The sequence below is a fragment of the Colletotrichum destructivum genome, chromosome 3 (genome assembly GCF_034447905.1).
Source record: "Colletotrichum destructivum chromosome 3, complete sequence".
Lineage (NCBI taxonomy): Eukaryota > Fungi > Ascomycota > Sordariomycetes > Glomerellales > Glomerellaceae > Colletotrichum > Colletotrichum destructivum.
The window spans coordinates 223047-243449 of NC_085898.1; the positions used below are offsets into that span (position 1 = coordinate 223047).

Here is a 20403-nt window from a genome sequence, read left to right on the forward strand (position 1 = left end):
CAGCCGTCTTAGATGTCCTGACCTGCAGAGCCCCCGGCTCGCTAGAAGACAAGCTACCCCCCGGTCCTTGGGCCATCAGACCATCAGACGAACGGTACAAGCTGCAAGAGAAGATTAAAAAAAAAAGAAGAAAAGAAGCAAGCTGGAAGCAAGCTGGGGCGACATGATGCACTGGTCGACCGCAGACAAGCGAAACGCTTGCCTGGGGTTCTCAGCCAACGTCTACTGGGGTCTAGACATGAGAAAATCCGGGGTAACAGGCACACGAAGCCTTCCCGTCTTTTTCAACAGGGGCGAGGTGAGCCGAAAGTGTCGAGAGAAGTGTGTGCAATGTGAAACCAAGGGAGAGATCGGCCGAGGCCTGTGGCGTGTAAGCCGTGGTGACGGCCACGGCTCAGATGGAGAAGCGGAGCCGGCACCGACTTCCCCGGACCCAATCAGAACCCCCCGGGGATCGGGGAAGTCTAAACCTCTTCAGTCAGCAGAGTGCAGAGTTAGTGCGACTGAACAGGACTGAACCAGACTAACAAGGTGGACAAGAACAGGGATCCCCTCGGGGTCGCTCCCTACACGTGTGTACACCGACACTGCCTGACTCGAAGCTACCCCGAGGCAACTCCAGTGTTTTTGCCCCACGTTCGCTCGTCATATGGTGGGACAGCTTGGCTTCACGAGAGGGAAAACGGGAGGCAGCGCGCCGATGGGAGATTTGGTCTGGCATGTTGCCTCGGTGTTGCTCCCGGCTGTTGCGCTTCTCTGCGTGGAGCATGGAGCGGGAAGAAATGGGATAAATAACGACTGGACCTTGGGTAGCCGGTCGACAGTTTGCTCAACCCAGTTCCTCTGCTTCTCTCTCTCTCTCTCTTCCCCTCCTCCTCCTCCTCCCAAACTTTCCCTCTTTTCCCCTCTTGCCCCTCCTCGGTATTGCCATCGGCCACCCTCACTCTCACAATGGCCACTCAGAGCTTGGCCCTCCAGGCAAAGGAGGGAGTTCACGACTACGAGAACCCCTCCGTCTTCCGGCGCAACACGCTGCCTGCGCGCTCATACTTCATCCCCGAGACGTCGCTGCTGCTCAATGGCGTCTGGGACTTCCACATGGCCGGCACGCCCGAGGAGGCTCCCTCGCCGGAAGACAAGGGCGACGAATGGGGCACCATCAACGTCCCCGGCCATTGGCAGCTTCAGGGACACGGATACCCGTGGTACACCAACACGCAGTTCCCGATCCCCGTGAACCCGCCGTACGTGCCGAGCGAGAACCCGACGGGCACGTACAGGCGCACATTCCACGTCCCCTCGACGTGGGACGACAAGTCGCAGCTGCGCCTGAGGTTCGACGGCGTCGACTCTGCCTATCACATCTGGGTCAACGGCGTGCTCATCGGCTTCGCCCAAGGATCGCGGAACGCGTCCGAGTTCGACGTCACGAGCATCCTGAAGAAGGACGGCCCCAACGAGCTCTTCGTCCGCGTCTACCAGTGGTCTGATGCTACTTACATTGAGGACCAGGACCAGTGGTGGCTTTCTGGTGAGTGAACCCCCCCTCCCCCTCCCCTCCATCCTTCCCCGATAATCTTGCGGCGTCCGCTTGCTGGATATATCTCCTTTTTAACCAGTTGAACAACAGGCATCTTCCGCGATGTCACCCTCCTCGCCGTCCCCGCGGCCACCAGAATCGAGGACTGGTTCCTCCGCACCGACCTGGACGACAAGTACCAAGACGCCACTCTCCTCGCGACCGTCGACGTCAAGACCGCCGAGAAGGGCACCGTTAAGCTCACCCTCAGCGAGCTCGGCAAGAACGGCGGCGCCGTCATTGCCAGCAAGGAGGTCGAGGTCAGCGCCAACGACAGCAAGGTCGACCTCAGCATCCCCGTCACGAACCCCAACAAGTGGACGGCCGAGACCCCCTACCTCTACCGCGTCGACATCACGCTCGGGTCGCACTCGGTCCACCAGAACATCGGCTTCCGCAAGGTGGAGCTCAAGAACGGCCTCATCTCGGTCAACGGCGTGCCAATCCGCATCAGGGGCGTTAACAGACACGAGCACCACTCCAAGTTCGGCCGCGCCGTGCCCCTCGAGTACGCCAAGCGCGACCTGCTCATCATGAAGAACCACAACATCAACTCGCTGCGGTGCTCGCACTACCCTCCCCACCCGCGCCTCTTTGAGCTCGCCGACGAGCTCGGCCTGTGGGTCATGGACGAGGCCGACCTCGAGTGCCACGGCTTCTACGACGCCATCGCGCGCCCGCAGGACGTCAACGAGGCGGCCGACTACGAGGAGCGCAAGGCCGTGACCTTCCCGCTGGCCGGCAAGTACACCAGCGAGAGCCCCGAGTGGCGCGAGGCCTACCTCGACCGCATGGTCCAGCTGGTGCAGCGGGACAAGAACCACACGAGCATCATCATGTGGTCTCTCGGCAACGAGGCCTTTTACGGCGACAACCACAAGGCCATGTACGAGTACGCCCGCAACTTCGACTCGGGCCGCCCCATCCACTACGAGGGAGACGTCAAGGCCGAGACGGCGGACATGTACTCGTACATGTACCCCCCCATCGGCCGTCTGAGCAACCTGGTCGAGACTGAGGGCGTCAAGGAGGACGGCAGCTTCGACAAGCCCGTCGTCCTCTGCGAGTACGGCCACGCCATGGGTAACGGCCCCGGCGGTCTCGACGACTACATCGAGGTCTTTGAGAAGTACCCCCGTCTCCAGGGAGGCTACATCTGGGAGTGGGCGAACCACGGCATCTGGAAGGAGGAGGCCGACGGCAAGGGATACTACGCCTACGGCGGCGACTTTGGCGAGCGCCCTCACGATGGCACCTTTGTCATGGACGGCCTGCTTCACAGCACCCACGACCCCACGCCCGGCTTGATCGAGCTGAAGAAGGCCTACCAGCCTCTCCAGCTGACTGTCGAGGGCAATCAGCTTGTCATCAAGAACAAGTACGACTTTGTCGGCGTCGACCACCTCGCTTCCACCTACAAGGTTGAGGAGTTGGGCGAGAAGTGAGTTTACCCTCCCGTTCACACACCCCTACAATACACCAACACCCCCCCCATTGCCCTCTTTTGAGAACAGTTCGAGAACAGATATACTAACCAGAGACGTGTGTGTTATAAAAACAGCTCCGCTCTCCTCGCCGCCGGTACCCTCGAGATCCCCAAGATCGCCGCTGGCGAAACCGTCAAGGTCGACCTCCCCTCGACCCTCGCAAACATCAAGTCGGACAAGGAGGTCTACCTCACCGTAACCTTTGGACTCAAGGACTCCACCAACTGGGCCGAGCCCGCTCACGAAATCGCCTGGATCCAGCACAAGCTCTCAGGCGTCGCCGAGGCTCCCAAGATTCTCACCAGCACGCTCACCTCCAAGCTGCAGGTCGAGCGGTCCCGCGCCAGGGCCACCGTCTCGGGCTCCGACTTCGCCATCACCTTCGACACGGCCCGCGGCTACGTCACCTCCTGGACCGCCGGCGGCGTCCCGCTCCTCGAGAAGGACGCCTCCACCGGCGCAGCCATCATCCCCAACTTCTGGCGCGCGCCCACGGACAACGACAACCCCAACGACGCGCCGTACTGGGTCCGCTTCGGCGTCGACGTCTTCGACAGCCAGCTGCGCTCGCTCGACATCACCGAGTCGGCCGACAAGGTCGAGGTCGTCACCAAGACGTACCTGTCGCCGCGCGTCCTCGACTGGGGGTGGGAGACCACCACCACCTATACCATCGACGCCGCCGGCCGGCTCACCGTCGCCGTCGACCTGAAGCCCCGCGGCATCAAGCCCACACACATCCCGCGCGTGGGTCTTAACCTGCGCCTCCCCAAGTCACTCAGCAACGTCAAATACCTCGCCCTCGGCCCCGGCGAGTCGTACCCGGACAAGAAGTCCAGCCAGCGGCTCGGCGTCTTCAGCGCCACGGTGCCGGAGCTGCACCAGCACTACGAGGTGCCGCAGGAGGGCGGCAACCACCTCGAGACGCGCTACGTCAAGCTGACCGAGGGCCACGGCCGCGGCCTCCGCGCCACGCCGGCCGACGCCGCCGTTTGGTCCGACGAGGAGTGGCGCCAGTTCAGCTTCCAGGTCAGCCACTACGCGACCAAGACGGTGCAGCAGGCCGCGCACCCGTGCGACCTCGTCGAGGAGGACGCGACGCTGCTGCGTCTGGACGCGCGCGTTGCCGGCGTCGGCACCGCCGCCTGCGGTCCCAACGTCCGCGACGACCTCAAGGTGCACGTCGGGGAGTTCAAGTTTGGATTTGTGCTTGAGAGAATCGGGTTCTAGAGAGAAATCATGACGGAGATGACGGGGTCACAGTCGACAGTCGCGACATTTAAGAAAAGTGGCTAGGTCCATAACTTTAGAGATTAGAAATGGCATGAATGATTATGACACATTTGCAGAACATGAAAGCATTCGTTGCGATAGACGGGTAGACGAGAGAGGGTCGGGAAGGATCTTTGCGGGTTCCATCGGCTCCGCTCATCAAATCATTCTTATTTTGATTTTTCACCCCAAATACTACAACTGGCCGGTTGGCCCAATGGCAAGGCGTCTGACTACGACTAAACAGTTATCAGGAGATTCTGGGTTCGACCCCCAGGCTGGTCAATTCTTTTGCATCACGAGTGAGCTATCCATCACTTTTGATGCTTTGATGTCGCTACCTTCTAACAACGCCCTCCCTCTATTAATGTTTTTCCTTCTTTTGTCTCTTTGAACATTGTCTTAAATTTTGTCTATCTGTCTGCAAAGCTAGTCTTTTGTTCCGTTTAAGATTGTACTACTGCACACTATGCACCCCCCTTTAGGCCCAAAACCCAATCAGCGACATGACTCCAGCACCAAGAACCATGCAAGAAAACATGTACATGATCTGCGAGCGTCTGCGGCTGCGGCTAGGGTCGAATAGAAAGTCTCGGGCCAATAGCTCAACCAGGGAGCTGTAGATGAGCAGACCGGCCGAGATGGCGTTCAGGATCCCCTGCACCATGAGAGCTTGCTTGGACTTCGGGACGTATGTCGATCGCACTCCAAGCCCGATGGCAATAGAGACCGGTGTCGTGAGACCGTACGAGGCGCACAGGATCCACGGGAGCCAAGTATGCTTGCCGAACGGGATGGACGACATGCGGGCCCCGATCCCGAGACCCTCGAACGACTGATGGAAGACAAGGACGGGATACAGCGTGGCGAACTCGGATCCCGTGACGCCGAGGTTCAGTCCGATGATGACTGAGTGGACGATGATGCCGAACTCGAGTATGAGAAAGGCGGCGATTTGCTGCCGAAAGGAGCGCTCAACAGACTGGCCACTCTCGATAGAAGATGATGACTCCTTGTCGTTGCCGTTCTCGGTGTCCTTTTCTCGTGTACTGTCCGGACTGTCGTCTGCTTGCTGCAAGCCGTCGGGTGGGATGCCCGAGACAAGTGCCTCGACGGCATTCTCGTTCCTGTCTTGTCCGTACTTCCACTCAACGTAGACCTCGGCCGCGAGATCTAGCGAGAAGATGCCGAGCGCCGAGGCTAGGACGATGGCGGCGCACCATGAGTAGTCGCCCCAGTGGCCGGATTCCCCGATGCACGTCCGTGGGCCGATTCGCTTGTACGCCGGGTCGAGGAGATGGATGAAGGCTGTTGCCAAGATGACGCCGCTGCCAAAGAAGCGGGCAAAGGTGTAGGCGGAACGGGGGATCTTTAGAGTTTTGATCCGTTTCGATGCGATGGGGAAGACGGTGAAGGCCGTTGAAACGAATAGGATAACGAAGATGGACGAGATGCGGGCGCCGAGGTGGCCGTTGTAGTCGTTGCCGGATAACGCGTAGTAGCAGATCACGTCCGCCTGACTAACTTGAGTCAAGTTGACAATAGGACCGATGGAAGAAGTCATTGTGCCTCGGCTTTCTCCCTTGATATCGAAGATGAAAAAATCACACCACTTGAGATTCGACTTCACGATAACGACGGAGCACAGTGATATTATGAGTATTTCTTTTCAATGTTTCCTTTCCTTATACCGTTTGGCGTAGAGGACCCGGATGGTTATTCTTACTACATGACCCTCACGAAGGTGGATAACGGCCGGCAAATATCAACTGGGAGTGGGACGGTCTCGGCGTCTCGGAACCTCGGCCGGACGCGGCCCCATCCCGGCATGCCGCTATTGCCGGCTTCCCATCATGGTGCGCATTCTACAGCACAAATGTGCTAGCACGTCTGCTAGATTGGCCTGGATGAACAACACAGCCCCGAATATCAAGGATAAGTTCAAGCCAAGAATTCAGAAAAAGGCCCCGGTTCGACCGTTGCTCTCCTCCAGCTCGTGCCCTCAGCTCCATCCCCGATGACGAGCCTAGAGCAAGTTCCTCGGTTCTCATGCAACTTCGCCAACGACGGGCCTCAGCAGCTCCGGCAAGACAACTGCCGCGTCTCCCACAAACACCCAATCCCGGCCTGCCCGGACATTCTTGGCGTCGTCGGCGCTCGTGTTGATGACAGCAACCCTCGCACCCTTCTTCCGGGCCATGTCGGCGTACCCGGCGGCCGGCCAGACCCTGCTGGAGGTGCCTATGGTGAGGCAGAGGTCGATGGGCTCAGGGTCGTCGAAGACTGCCTCGGTCTCCTCCACGACATCGACGGGTAGAGGCTCGCCGAACCATACAACCCCGGGTCGAAGGATCTCGTTCTTGCACTTGGGGCATTGCGGCAGATCCTCCTTCGTCAAGCCCGATGACAGCGGGACGCTGGCGACCGGGGCACTCGCCGATTGCTCCGGGGGCTTGAGAGCAGCCAGATCCCGCGTGGTCGGGGTGTTGCCCTGGTAGCTGTCCCCGAGGATCTGGGCGTGCTTCCGGGCGATGCCAGCCAGTAGGAGCGGGCTCGCCCTGGGCTTGTTGTCGTGGTCGATACTCCCTATGGTCGCCTTCTCGTCTCTGGAAGGGTCAAGGGCGGGCGTCAGGGACTCTTCAAAATTGTCGCGCTCGACGTACCCGCACCCGGCCGCATCGACGCATGCCAAGGTGAACAGGTTACCGTGGAGCTCCTTTAGCTGACCGGGCGGGTGGCCGGCGCGCGGGCTGAGATTGTCGACGTTTTGCGTCAGAGCGACGAAGCCGGGCACGCGGCGGGCCAGCTCCGCCAGGGCGTAGTGAGCCGGGTTCGGTTCGGCGCGGAGCGCGTCTTGTCGACGATACGAGTAGAACTGCCAGCTTAGGCCCGGGTCGTGACGGAAACCAGCGGGCGAGGCGATCTGCATCACGTCCTGGTTCCTCCATAGCCCGCTGGTGCCCCGGAAGACGGCCAGGCCCGAAGGCGCCGAGAGGCCTGCGCCGATGACTGCGATGATACGTTTGGACTTTTTGAGGGTGTCTTGGAAGTCGGCGACCGCCGCTGGGTCCAGAGCAGGCACGTTGTTCGTTGATTCGGCCATTGGGACTTGTTGGGACATGCGCAATGCGTCTCTGCTATGTTGTCGTAGAGAGCAACTGTGCAAGCCCAAAAGTAAACCCAAAGATGTTCTTTAAATAAACATTTGTTGTAATTATCTTGGCTGCCTAGAGAAAAGGCAACGAGGCGACCAACGTTGCCTAACAGTTACCCACATTACCCATGTTTACTACAAAAAAAGGGAAGATTAGGCAAGTGAGCTAGCCAAGTAACAAATCTATTCTTCAGAAACCTGTTCGAGTGATGACCGAGCTCCATGCAAACACAAAAAAAATATCGAAACACGTCATATTCAGTTCAAACATGGGGCCAATACCAGCACTTATCATCCCCCAGCAAGTAAGCGATGAATAAATCTCATGAAATTCGTCACCTTGGGAGACAAACGCACTATTGAGTCGACTTGTCAAGCTGTGTCTTTCCCTTGGTACTCTGCGCGAAAGAGTATCTGCCCGTGTCCTAACCAGGGTCGAGCTTTTCAGGTTTGAAGAGGCCGGGGTTCCAGTCATCCGTGGCGCAATCCTCGCGTCGAAAGACTGGCAGAATGAGATGCTGTTTGAGACGGAAAAGAGGCTGGGACAGAACAGAAGGGGAGACACGATGTTTCGCCGGGTGGCTTTGGCGGCTTTGGGAATTGAGAGTGCAAAGCAGCAACGTACTAGCGGGACATGGCGTATGGTCAGCTACCAGTAACGCCAAGCGACTTGGTTTTAAGAAACAGCATCGTAATTGAAGCTGGTAGGGAACATGCATGCATATAGACGGCAGCTTTTTAAACATACCTAGGCTGTTCGTGGTGACCTCCTGGCTTTCGTGTCTGTGATCCTGAGGGCTAATAAGAGTGTGCAAAAACAACGACGGTCCTGCCACTTGAATAGTGAACTCGGATGGGAAGAAATATCGTTGATCCATCCTGCCTGCATTTGTTGCTCTTGCCACGATGCCTTCCCCAAGAGTCATATTTACTTCCCACGTCACCAGGGCGTAAGGAAAGAAAAGGGAAGGATTGGCACCAAGGGAAACTGTCAAGACATGTGCGCCTACCTACTGTATTATTCCACGACGTGGAATGCCATGGTGACCTGCCCTACCTCGCCCCCTGACACACACGTCCCCCCGTCTTCCACCTTTCAACATCCAACACTCCCACGGCATTCCTTAAGAGCTGTATTCCGCCTCAACATCACCGACTTCCTTTTACAAGCACCAGTCCCTATTGAATACCCCTAATACTTCTTTATTCTCAGATTTAGTCGTATTTGAAACCTTTTACGTCCCCTGCCGCATCCATTCTTGGAGGTTCGCAAGCTATCTTCATCCTCACCGAGCGTCCATCCCATCGCACATTCGACTAAGCATCATCCCATGCTTCAACAACACGGCGGTTCCACTATGCCTACTGATGACAACAAGGAGAATCACCGAGAACCTGTCACAACCCAACAAGTCTATCAACAACACCGAAGAGGTCACTGATCGCCATGCAACCACGGCCGACGGCTCCGCATCCATTTCGCCCGCTTCTCCTGTCTCTGTACCCATACTTCCGCCAACGATTCACCTCACGTACGGCAGACTGGGGCAGGAGAAAGTCTATACAGTCCTGTCCAACAAATACGACACACCTTGCACCATCCTTGTCAACATGCACTGGTACTCTTCTTCTTTCAGTCTGAGGGTGTTTGGGGGTGACAGTCGCAATGGCGGAGTCGTAGCAACTGCTCACGGAAAAGCCGGGCCTTTCTTCTCCCGGAGTTTCCTCGAAGTCGCATTGCCTCCCTTTCCACCCACGCAAATCTCGCAGACGAAGATTATCACAAAATGGAGAAGCGCGCTCTGTGGGTTCAGCATGGTCATCGGAGGAAAAGAGGAGTGTTTCGAATGGAGAAGGACAACTGACGCCGAAGCCAAGCAGATCGGAAACGGGCTCCGTCGGAAACTTGTTCGAGTATCCGGGCCCAACTCCGGCACCGGTGGCCCAAAAGCGCTGCGAGAGGCGGGCTTCTCAAGCGATGGCAAGGAAGTTGTCGCCTTCATGGCCGACAATAGCTCATGGAACATGGGACACGGCCTCACCATTCGTTTCAAGGGTTCCGGGCTCGGGGATATTCTGGGCGAGCAATGGAGAATTTCATGTCTCTTGTCTGGGCTGTGGCTGTGGTGGATAGACCTCGGAAGATACGGGACCACAGTCGCTGGGGCTGGTGCTGTAACCATTGTTGCTGGCGTTGGTTTGGGCCTGGCTGCCTGAGATCAACTTGTTCAAATCGATGAGTTGATGGAACAAAACGTATGGAAGACATGGCCAGCTCTGATATGGAGGCTGTATCATGCAAGCTTGCAGGTGTTAGCTTGGTGAACTCTGTATCCACCTTTGGCTTCAAGCAAGTGTCAATAGATGGATGACTTTGATAGCAAAAGTACGACCCTGAAAGCAGAACTTGGAAACCCCTCCGCCATCGTTCCAAGCAATCCATTTCTGATCTTTCCTTAGCTATGTGATACCTGACATAAGCCTGCCTACTTCAATAGTGTCCTAACTCGAGCTGTCTGAACATCTTACGTAGGCGGCAAACAGAAACCACGTTGTTTAAATCCGAGGTCCATGCAGCAAAACTCTTAGCATACCCCTACAGTAGCCTCCTTCCAGCATTCTTATTACTACCCTTCTGCTAGCATAAAGTTTAGAAAACATGTATGTTTCCGACATTGCCCGAGCGAGGCTGCGCAATTGCCATTGGGAGCCACTTTTCCTCCTTCATATGGGCCACCATTTTTTAGCACATCATATGCGGGGTGGGCTGAGACGTTTGACTCCTCCCCATCGCCAAACATTCCCCAGGCACCCGTATAAATACGACAAACTCCTTCCTGAAACGTGCAGAAATCGGCGCGGGGCGAAACGCACCGCGTCAGCGCTTACAAGTCTGCGCAGGCACCGACTAAGTGACAAAGTCTTTAAATAAGGACCAAACAAGCCAGTGAATAACACTGGTTTTTGACTTGGCTGTCATTGGAAATTTGATACTGGCTTCTCTACTTTCAACCTTCTCTCTCTCTGTCTCTCTTACGCATACACTTCAAAATGACCGTCACTGAGCTTGGATGCTGTGGTGTCAAGCCTGGCTTGAAGATTCTGGATGAAAATACACCAGAGGGCCAGATTTTCGTTGGAGTCTACAAGACGATCATCTCTTCCCCAGGAGCCCCTCACCGAATCTACCTGGGTGTCGATCTGGACGAACCGTCCAAAATGTATGCACTCTTCGACTGGGATTCCGTCGAGCACCACGAGAATTTCGCCAAAACGTGAGTCAAGCAAATCTTTTTCTCCATCACATTTGAATCGAATTGGGTCTTGACGAGAGATGATAGGTTCGGCCAAGACATTCAGCCGGACCTGGCCAAAGTTTTGACCCATGGCGAGTACACCAAGCACATTGCCGCTACGCCATCCCTTCAAGAGGCCTTGACGTCTTCCGTGACCGACGTGTTTCTCGTCTACTACTCTCCCGACATCTCCGCAGCCGAAAAAGACAAGGTCACGGCCGATTTCGGGAAGATTCTCGATGAGCGCTTTCGCCAACATCCCGATGTCGCAGCTTTTAGTTACGGGTGGGGACTGCAAAATGATTTCCCTGTGTACGGAAAGGATGGAGGGAAGGTCGGGTCGCTTTTCTCGGCGTTTGTGGGGTGGTCTACCACTGAGGCCAACACCAAGTTCCGCGAGTCGGGTGCACACGATGCGATCCAACAGTCGATTCGGGCCTTGGATGGAGTCGTGGAGCTGAAGGCTCTCCGCCTCGCTTGTAAATTCCTCGAGAAGACAGCAGAGTAAAGAGATTGGAGGGTCACACTGTAACTAGACCACGGGCTCGGAACACATGTGGGATTGAGTATCGATAGTCTAGGGCTGGGATCGGATTCACCTAGTTCTCATAACATATGGTTGTATGTAGCTGTCATCAACTATGCTTACTACAAAGAAAACCTGCTTGGCTTCCAGCTCATCTCTCACATCTGTGTGCCCAATGGCGGTCACCCTACTGCCTCAATCTGTCGAAGGTCAGTTGACTTTGCTGATGTTCTTGCTTGCTACAAACTGTCTCAAAGACGCGTTGTGAAAAGGAAAAAAACCAAAAGTTTGTGCCCCAAGGCATTTTAATACCGACATAGATTTCTAAAAGTGTATTATCAAAGCCAAAGTTTTATTTAGCAAAGTCTTTAAGACTTTAACTATCATCTTGTCTTGATTCTTTCTTTAACTTGTGCAAATGTCACTATGTGTATTGAGTGTTGTTTGTCTAACTATTCAAGTGCACGTTGCCTGCGCTATGCCGCCTAACTAGGTCGTCAGTAGCCCTTTTCTAGGCGTCTCAGGTCCCTACAAAGCCCGTTGTCCTGGAAGAAGCCCGCAGCAGAATCTCCGTTTCTGCCGAGCAGCCAGGCCGAGTCAAGTCCTCTCTCCAAGCACCTCCAAATTGCCCTTCATGTGTGTAAGCCCTTTCAATTCTATAGTCTTAATCTCATCTCAACGGTCGCCACAACATTCGTACTAGAGAGTGTTCATTAGACGACGGAGTTCTCCTTGTGATCAGTTGGGAATAACGAACCCGCAATGTCCCAGAGCAAAGGGACCGACTTCCCCGAGGAACAGGGGGGTCTGCGACCCAGCTCAGCTGACGCCCGGCTCGTCCAGACTGGCATGTGGGCACGGGCGGCGAGTCTGTGGGGCACGACGGGAATTCGTTCTCGAACCTCTGGGTCCTGATAAGGCAACCGGGGGCCTGGCGGTCCTCCAATTCTCCGGCAGGCAGACCGTGGGCGGATTGGAACATGAGTGCTGCCGTGGCGGCGAGGGTGATTAGGGCGTGCGGCAGCATCTCTGAGATATTTCAAGGCGAAGTTTCGATGGCGGAGGAGTGGATTGGTGATGATGATATGTTAGCTTTTGCGAAAAGCAATGCTGGGACGCTGGTAGCCTTAAATACTTTGCCATGGTTCATCCTCTTCCTTGGTGATTATTCTTAAAACATCACTGTGACGGGCGTGCAACGAGTGGGTCGATTCCGCTTCAGTTGTTAATTTCACAACGGTTCAGATCATTGAAGCTAACTAAGCCACGCTAGAGCACATCAAGCATAAGGTTAATTAATTAGGTTGTTTAGTGATCAAAAGACTGCAACGGCCGCAGAGTTTGCCATCCGTAACCGTTGATTGCATATAAAATTGCGCAGAGTAAAGTGCTAGTATTTCAGCAGTAGCATCAGGTAGGTACATAGCTTATGGCCTTATTTAAGATTTCCTAGACAGTCAAATCGCGTTCTAAAATGCGCAAGCGCGAACTAGGCTGTAGCCTGTACCGCTCGTTAATCCTGCACAATGCTTGCGCACATGCCGACCGTCATTGTAACAATGCCTAGGCCGCCCATCTTTTCCAGCAGTTGGGAGCCCCAGTGTTGACGTTAAAAATAGAGATACGATCTTCTGCGGGCGGCGGTCACAGGAACAGTGCTACGGTAGAAGGGAGACAGGTGACAAAACCAGCACTTTGTACTGTGGAGTTGCACTTGACTAATTACTGGTTAAGTTCGTAAAAAAGAGGAACTTTTCTGCCAATGACTCAGCCCGTTAGTTGGGGCATCTAAAAGGTCAAGTGGGAGGTCGGCATAATTACTTCACTCAGGCTTGCAGATAGCGCGTAAAGGTATCGATTTTGATTTAGCTGTTTTGAGAGTATGGGCGTTTCAGTAGTGGTTGGATAAGGATCCCCTAACTGCCCAAAAGCCGATCAAGCCCGCATTTAATCCCCTCAGCGTTAACCATGGAGGTTATTCTCACAAGCCCATGGCTCATTTGAATGATAGACGTCGAGCGTTGCACTTCTCGGACAGGATGTCCTGTTGACGTTATTTTGTACAATTCGACCCTAGGAACCGGCGGCTTCGTCGGATGTTGAAACGCCGCTTTGAAGTTAAATAGATTACGGCAGCATTAAGCTTACTTTATACGAGACCCTTGGCGGCGTGATTAGTGATTGGTAGAATCTGACAAAACTTCTTGCCCCAACAAGCTACGTAGCAAATCGCTAAGTCGTCTTCGCTCTCACCGATTCGTCCCTGGCATCAAGACGTCAATCTTCAGCGGCTTATCTGATTAGTCCTTCAGAAGCTTAGTCTTTTGTCTACAAAGTGCGGGGGTCTCAAGATCAGTCCTTGGTAGTTTGGAAGTCTCAAATTTACAAGAAGAAGGTTCCATTGTCCATGCGTTTATCTTCGACACCTCTTTCCTCAGTGAAGAGCAAGAGGAAGTGGAGGTGTCACTGGTCTGGCGGAACCACTTCAAGACGCCGTTCTAAAAAAGTTAAAGGCCTAAACTTTGGTTTCTACTGGTAGGAAAGAACTGGAGAATTAGTCTCAGAAAAGGTGGCTGCGACACAATTCTAGGGCGGGACTTGGTCGTCATGGGTGCTCGCTTGCACTTTTGGACTGGGATTTCTGGATTTACACGGGGACGTTGGACGACAGTGAGAACCTAAGAGTATGAAAATCCTTTTCAGCCGAGAGACTGGAAAACATGGATTGTCTGAAATTGGCGCGGCTCACAGATGATAGAAGGTTTGTGCGACGGTGGCAGTGATGCAATTGGACTGAGACAACAGCGGCATGAGGAAGGTCCAGCCGTATGAAGTGTATATCCTCTCATTTTGACCATTGACATATTACAGACTTCATTCATTTAAACATGCCTGGAAAGGAAAGGCAGCTGGGTTGGTAGATTCCATGCCGAAGTTCAGGACGTGTATGTGACAAGTTCCGGCTTCCGGGTGGGGCCGGGCCTTATCCGACAGGATGTTAATCCAGACTGGATCCGGAAGCCTGGACTACAGTGAGACCTACAGCAAGTCATGTCATTATCAATGGTTGAAACCATCTGATGACCATTATCAGTTCTGTTTTTTGAAGTCGGTTTTCCACTCTTGGGGGTCCAGAAGGGCCGGGGGGGGGGGGGGGAGGGGGAAGCCCTTTTCCCCGTTCACAGGAGTGACATGGGTGAAGCGTGGCCTTCTCTTACTCTCTGCTCTGCTTGGTCCCAGGGTGTTTTACAGTCTGAAACAGCGGCGGCCCTACCTAACCAAAGTACCATTGCGTCCCACTCATCGAATTATTTCTGTTGCATTCTCCTCTGTGCAAGAGTGAACAGTCAGGGCACTCGCAGTCCTGGACCAGGAATACGAGTCTTCAGTTCAAATGCCCCGCAACAGCACTTTTCTCCGTTATCGCAGCGGTATCCCACCACCGATTTGATCAGTCGCTGCTTGGCTGTTGCGGTCTGAACCGATTGGACCGCAAAGATCTTATCAATCAGTCAATCCGCTCATAGAGTGGATGTGTTATCGGAGATTGAGCTTGGCATAGGTGATTCAATGTGGAGCTGTTATCCGGTTCTGGCAGTCTTATTCGTAACGGTTAACAAACGCCTCAACCAAGAGAGGAATGTCGCAAGATGCGATGTAACACAACCGCGGATAATGTGACGGTTTTGGTTTCTGGTATTCCACGACATGGAATGAGATCCAAGGTCTTTTCTTACGCCACCAAACACTCCTACGGTCATTCTCATTCTCATTCTCAACACTCCAGGGTCGTTCGACTTGTTGAATGGCCCAGATGTAATTCGGAACTTGCCATACTTGATAGGAAGACCATTGGTCAGATTCTCATGACATTCTCTGGGCAATCGGTTTCGACTTGATTTCATCTCCCAAAAGCAGACAGAACTAGCTGACGTAGCTCTCTCTTTTCCTAGCAGATAGGTCGAGCATCGGTTCCAACTAATAGACCGTGAGGACTATGACACGGCGGCCCCATGACCGAGGTCATTCCCCGTCTTGTCCATCCCAGTTTCTGCACAAGCGGTGGTAGCTCAGCTCGGAAGAATCGCAAGTGGGTAAACATAGGAATCGCTGACCGGATGAGCTGCCTATTTCAGATGCCAAGGACACACGTTGTTGATTATTGATTGTGAGGCGCAGAGCAAAAAGCGGTTCACATGTCATCCAGTATCAATATATGAGCCCAGATAAGACGGCCGTGAAGCTCAGTGCTTGTTTTTCTGACATCCCTGACCACATACGAACGATTCAATTTTGTCATGTATGCGTTGACGGTCTTACTAGCAGCGCTTTGCGTTGTGGGCGGAGTTGCTGGCCGACAGGAGAACGCTACCGCAACCGACACGTTGATTCCCAACCGCTTCATCCTACAATTCTCCGATGTCAGTATCCCTGAACTTGGTACTGCTACGACGCAAATAGGAGACTAAGACACCAGTTTAGAGTGCGAATGTCGAGGCGGTAGCCGCCGCCATCAAAGCCCGGCCCGGTACCCACATCGTCAAGGAGTTCAACAGTCCCGTCTTCAAAGGAGCAAGCATCGAGTCCGAGACGGAGACGACTGACACTCTCTCTACCATTGACGACGTAGAGTCGGTCTGGCCGTCTCGGATGGTCAAGCTCGACCCAGCGCCCAAAAAGGAACTCGACAAGAGAGACGCGGCGGCTGTGCCCATTGCCGATATTCACAAATCAACGGGCGTCTACAGGCTTCATGAAGCCGGGGTCCTCGGAGAGGGCGTCAAAGTGGCCGTGGTCGACACAGGCATCTACTACGGTCATTCTGCTGTATAAAAACATATCACCTGAGGCTGCTTGTGAGGAGTCGCTGCTGACAAACTGTTTCTAGCTTGGCGGGGGGTTCGGTCCAGGCTTCAAGGTGGAGGGCGGCATCGATCTTATCGGAGATGGATGTGAGTTGACTTATGTCTAGCAAAGAGAGACCGGCTGACAATTCCAAGACTGGCCGGATGAGCCCAAAAACCCAGACAATGACATTGAAGACTTCCAGGGCCATGGAACGCATGTCGCCGGAATCGTTGCCGGTGAGACGGAAGAGTCTGAGAACCCCCTGACCCGGTTGCGCACTTGTGAGAGTCATTTTCTTACACCACGGCTAGATTTAAGGGAGTTGCGCCCAAAGCGATCCTCTATGGCTACAAGGTGATGGGGTTTATTGTGAGTTGGCGTGCTTGACGTTTAGATCCATTGCCTTGCAGCTGACCCTTTCACTCAGGATTATACCGACGACGAGACTTTGATCGAGGCTTTCCTGGCTGCATATGACGACGACGTAAGATTCTTCCCAGTTCGACGTCCAAAGCCTCAGGCTCTCCACCCCACTGACGCACCAGAAAAGGTGGACGTAATCACCTGCAGCATTGGAGGAGCCGACGGATGGCCCGATAGTGCCTGGCAGCGAGTATGCGACCGCATCGCGGCAACCGGCATCGTCATCACCATCGCCGCGGGCAACTCGGGCTGGGAAGGGGCTTATCACGGCAGCTCCGGCTCTTCTGCCAAGGGCGTTATTGCGGTGGCCTCCACAGAGACGCCCGTCATTGTCGGCAAGCCCTTCAACGCGACTTTCACGGACAAGGCCGGCGTCTCGAGGACGATCACGCTGGGCTACATGGCTGACGAGGCCTTCCCCGAGACCATGAATCGGCCGATTGTCCCCCTCACTTTTGATCTGACTTCGGCCGTGGCACGCGGATGCCAGCCGTTCCCGCCCGGGACACCATCCTTTGCAAACTCCATCATCCTCCTGCGCTCGGGAGGCTGCCAGAACTTCGTAAAGCAACGCAATGCGCGGGCGTTCGGGGCCGATTACGTCCTAACTTACAACGACGAGTCAGTGCTAGAGATCCCGTTCGGCTACGAGACCGCGACCATCGGCACGATATCCGGCGACGCGGGCCACGAGATCATTGCGCTCATCAAGGACGGCGGCAATGTCACTGGCGACTTCTCGCTCGACCAAACCAGGCCCATCGGCATCGTGAGCCCCTACGGCAACCTCGCCAATGACTTCACCAGCATCGGCGCGCTCAATGACCTCTCCATCAAGCCCGACATCGCCGCCCCCGGAGGAAACATCTACAGCACCTACCTTCAGATGCCGACCTGGACAATCCTCAGCGGAACGTCGATGGCGGCCCCCTACGTTGCTGGTGTTGCCGCGCTGTACATCAGCAAGTTCGGAGGCAAGAAGGTCCACGGCGCCAAGTTCAGCGAGCAGCTTATGATGAGGATCATCTCCAGCGGCGAGCGAGTCGCCTGGTCCCACGGTACCACCACCCAAGACTTCACAGCCTCGGTTGCTCAGGTCGGGACGGGCCTCGTGAACGCGTCCAAGGTGCTCGACTACACCACTCAGCTCTCACTCGAGCGGTTCGCCCTGAACGACACCGCGAACTTTGCCGCAAAGCACACTGTCGCCCTCACGAACAACGCCGCGGAAGCCGTCACGTACAGCTTCTCCGTCGAGCCGGCCGCCGGGTTCGACACCCTCGACGCCTCCGACCCAAACAAACTGGCCAAGTATCCGTTGGCGCCTCAGATCATGGTGCCCGAGGTCGCCTTGCCGGAGGACGGCTTCAGTGTCGGTCCTGGCGAGACCAAGACAGCCGAGTGAGTATCCTGAAAAGTGGATGGATACACGTACACGCTCTTCTGACTCCAAGCCAGGTTTAACTTCAAATTTCCCGAGGGTCTCAACGCTGCGTTGCTTCCAACTTACAGCGGTAGCATCGCCGTCAAGAGCAGCAAGGGCGAGAGCCTTGCCATCCCATATCTCGGTAAGTGCATCTAACCATTTCGGTTTCTCGTTTATGCACATGGTCGTTTTGGTCAAAGCGTCGCTAACCATAATCATACAAGGCCTTGCCGCAAACCTTCAAAAGGAAATGCACGAGACCTTCGAGGTTGGATATCCTTTGGCAACAAAAGGCCCAGACGGCAGTATCCCCTTGGACCCTACTAGCTCAGTTACGTATGCACTGTTCATCTGGCATGCAATCTAACTCTACATCTTGCTAAAGACCGGTAGATTCACATTCGACCTTTCCACCGCGGCCCAGGACTTCCCTCGGGTTGCGTACGAGGTGAAGTGGGGAGTCAAGACGCTTCGATGGGACGTACGTATATCCACAGCGTCTGGCTTCGGTAGCAGCACTTGGGACTGATGAATTGTTTCCGCATAGATTTTCGAAGACGGCTGGGACGAGAATGCCTGGACTTCATACCCGCCTGTTGTGGGAGAGAATGGATACGTCGGTGTGTGGGCTCTTCTGGGATCATCTTCATCAAGACTGGGTTTCCCAGAGTCACCGCTGACAAAATCGTCTCTATTTGTTCAGGAACTGCGACAGGTTACCGCCGGACGGCTGACCAGGCCAACTTCGACCCGGCCAGGGACAGCAAGAACAGAACGGTGGCGTTCCCACTCGTCAACATCTTCCGGACGTCGATTGAGACGCCAAGACACATTGTCTGGTGGCTCGGGGGCCTGGGAGACGGAACCGACATCAAGCCTGGCAACTACACGCAAGCCCCCCCCCCCCCCCCCCCCCCCTAGAATAGTTAGGCTATCCCTTCGTTACTGACAACGTTCTTCAGCATGCGGTTTGCCGCGCTCAATCCCCTTGGCGATCCGGCAAAGGCTGATAACTGGGACGTGTACGACTTAAAGAAGATTGTTGTTTCGTCATCTCCGCACTGGGCCTGATGAAGAATTGAAACAAGGGAAGAAAGGCACGACCAATGTCGCGGGGTATCTTTGGTCAAAACTGTCGATAAGATCTCAGTACGTAGTACGTCAATCTAGATTAGTGAGCCCTTAACTTCCTTACACGAACTATCATAAAAATGCATCTTAGAAGCGAACTTGACCAAAGCGCCTCTGGCGGATCCATCGACCACATGCTGGCTGGAGTCTTTAGAGAGTTTGGGCATCCACACGGAAAAGAGACACAAGAGCGCCTAGTACCCACTTGGTACACAGTACTACCCGCCCTGAGTATAGCTTAAAAGGGACTTAGAAAAGTTGAAATTGACTAGGATCCAGAGGCGAGCTTGAAACAGCAGACCTCTGATACTTGCCGCCTTCTAAGCTCGGCAGGAGACGATGTGACCCTAAAGGAGTACGAAATGCCGCACGCTGCTTATGGCAACGGTAATCTACTTGAGCAGCCAAAGAAAATGAGTTTGCAACTTCCAACGGCCTTTTTCTTTCATGTATTGAGCCAAGTTCACTGGAAGTGGAAGTGAGGATTACAGTGCTGACTCCCCCAGTCTATGTATCAACACCTGGTTGGCTACACCCTGAGGAAACGCTGAACACGTCGTACGACTTAGACGCAAATGCTAAAAAGTTACAGATGAAGGAAAGTACAGACCACCTGTTCCAAACACAAATTGTCTACAAACACCAATACCAACTCGTCCGGTGCAAGAACAGAGCTCGTACTCTAGTCCTCAAGCACTCATCAGACTGAAACAATGGAGCCGCGAAGTGACACACGTGTACATCCCACTTGGACCGGCGATGAACAGAAAGAGCTTGCGAACGAGGGTTTTTTTGCCACATGGAACAAACAAGTAACGGCTGGAACATGAAGGGGAGAAAGCTGTTGACCAGCAATCAGCCAGGCCCAAACCAAACGTCGTCCTCTCGGAAGCCTTACCGACAGAGGAGCTATGGCGCCGCGGAGATGCTCCCTTCGATCACATGGTCCGGGAGTTCAAAGCCTTGCCCCGCAGACTTTATTTGACCTTGTCCCAGCGTCAAACTGATGATTCTGGCTGTACAGGCAAACTTTAGAATATCTTATTTTCATCTAATTCCCTGCCACCCTGTTTTTGTGAATTCTGAGTTAAAACCTGTTCACATGAAACTGCAGCACTGCACTGAGATTGCACGTGCTCTACAGAGTCCTGCTATCCTGCTGTCGTCATGAAGACCTTGACGATGTTCGAATACCGGACTTCCAACGAGGGAATGGGTTCTGGCATTTGACAGCATGCAGTCCCCCCCTCCCTATTCCTGA

General features: G+C 54.4%; 7 protein-coding genes across 7 annotated transcripts; 4 read left to right on the forward strand and 3 right to left on the reverse strand.

The window, feature by feature from the left end:
- Positions 1 to 786: 786 nt before the first annotated feature.
- CDEST_04129 (Putative Beta galactosidase small chain/ domain 5, glycoside hydrolase, family 2) lies at positions 787 to 4423 on the forward strand. The gene is made up of 3 exons (XM_062920288.1): positions 787 to 1531; positions 1631 to 3020; positions 3141 to 4423. Exons 1-3 carry the CDS (start codon positions 952 to 954, stop codon positions 4294 to 4296), a joined length of 3126 nt encoding a protein of 1041 aa, XP_062776339.1. The 5' UTR covers positions 787 to 951; the 3' UTR covers positions 4297 to 4423.
- Positions 4424 to 4763: 340 nt separating this feature from the next.
- On the reverse strand, positions 4764 to 5962 carry CDEST_04130 (Putative zinc/iron permease). The gene has a single exon (XM_062920289.1). It carries the CDS (start codon positions 5900 to 5902, stop codon positions 4820 to 4822), a length of 1083 nt encoding a protein of 360 aa, XP_062776340.1. The 5' UTR covers positions 5903 to 5962; the 3' UTR covers positions 4764 to 4819.
- A 423-nt stretch (positions 5963 to 6385) lies between these two features.
- On the reverse strand, positions 6386 to 7441 carry CDEST_04131 (Putative Sirtuin family, DHS-like NAD/FAD-binding domain superfamily; the record flags this gene model as incomplete). Its single annotated transcript, XM_062920290.1, has 1 exon — positions 6386 to 7441. The coding sequence occupies one exon, from the start codon at positions 7439 to 7441 to the stop codon at positions 6386 to 6388; it is 1056 nt and encodes a 351-aa protein (XP_062776341.1).
- Positions 7442 to 8860: 1419 nt separating this feature from the next.
- On the forward strand, positions 8861 to 9709 carry CDEST_04132 (uncharacterized protein; the record flags this gene model as incomplete). Its single annotated transcript, XM_062920291.1, has 1 exon — positions 8861 to 9709. The coding sequence occupies one exon, from the start codon at positions 8861 to 8863 to the stop codon at positions 9707 to 9709; it is 849 nt and encodes a 282-aa protein (XP_062776342.1).
- Positions 9710 to 10299: 590 nt separating this feature from the next.
- Positions 10300 to 11433, forward strand: CDEST_04133 (uncharacterized protein). Its single transcript, XM_062920292.1, has 2 exons — positions 10300 to 10767; positions 10834 to 11433. Exons 1-2 carry the CDS (start codon positions 10544 to 10546, stop codon positions 11294 to 11296), a joined length of 687 nt encoding a protein of 228 aa, XP_062776343.1. The 5' UTR covers positions 10300 to 10543; the 3' UTR covers positions 11297 to 11433.
- Positions 11434 to 11753: 320 nt separating this feature from the next.
- On the reverse strand, positions 11754 to 12380 carry CDEST_04134 (uncharacterized protein). The gene is made up of 2 exons (XM_062920293.1): positions 12072 to 12380; positions 11754 to 12013 (listed from the first exon to the last, which is right to left on the reverse strand). Exons 1-2 carry the CDS (start codon positions 12339 to 12341, stop codon positions 11990 to 11992), a joined length of 294 nt encoding a protein of 97 aa, XP_062776344.1. The 5' UTR covers positions 12342 to 12380; the 3' UTR covers positions 11754 to 11989.
- Positions 12381 to 15612: 3232 nt separating this feature from the next.
- CDEST_04135 (Putative peptidase S8/S53 domain, Fn3-like domain, peptidase S8, subtilisin, His-active) lies at positions 15613 to 19082 on the forward strand (the record flags this gene model as incomplete). Its single annotated transcript, XM_062920294.1, has 13 exons — positions 15613 to 15735; positions 15797 to 16141; positions 16203 to 16266; positions 16315 to 16443; positions 16497 to 16531; positions 16590 to 16646; positions 16713 to 17986; positions 18044 to 18153; positions 18236 to 18347; positions 18405 to 18492; positions 18559 to 18631; positions 18715 to 18901; positions 18974 to 19082. 13 exons carry the CDS (start codon positions 15613 to 15615, stop codon positions 19080 to 19082), a joined length of 2706 nt encoding a protein of 901 aa, XP_062776345.1.
- Between the last annotated feature and the right edge of the window lie 1321 nt (positions 19083 to 20403).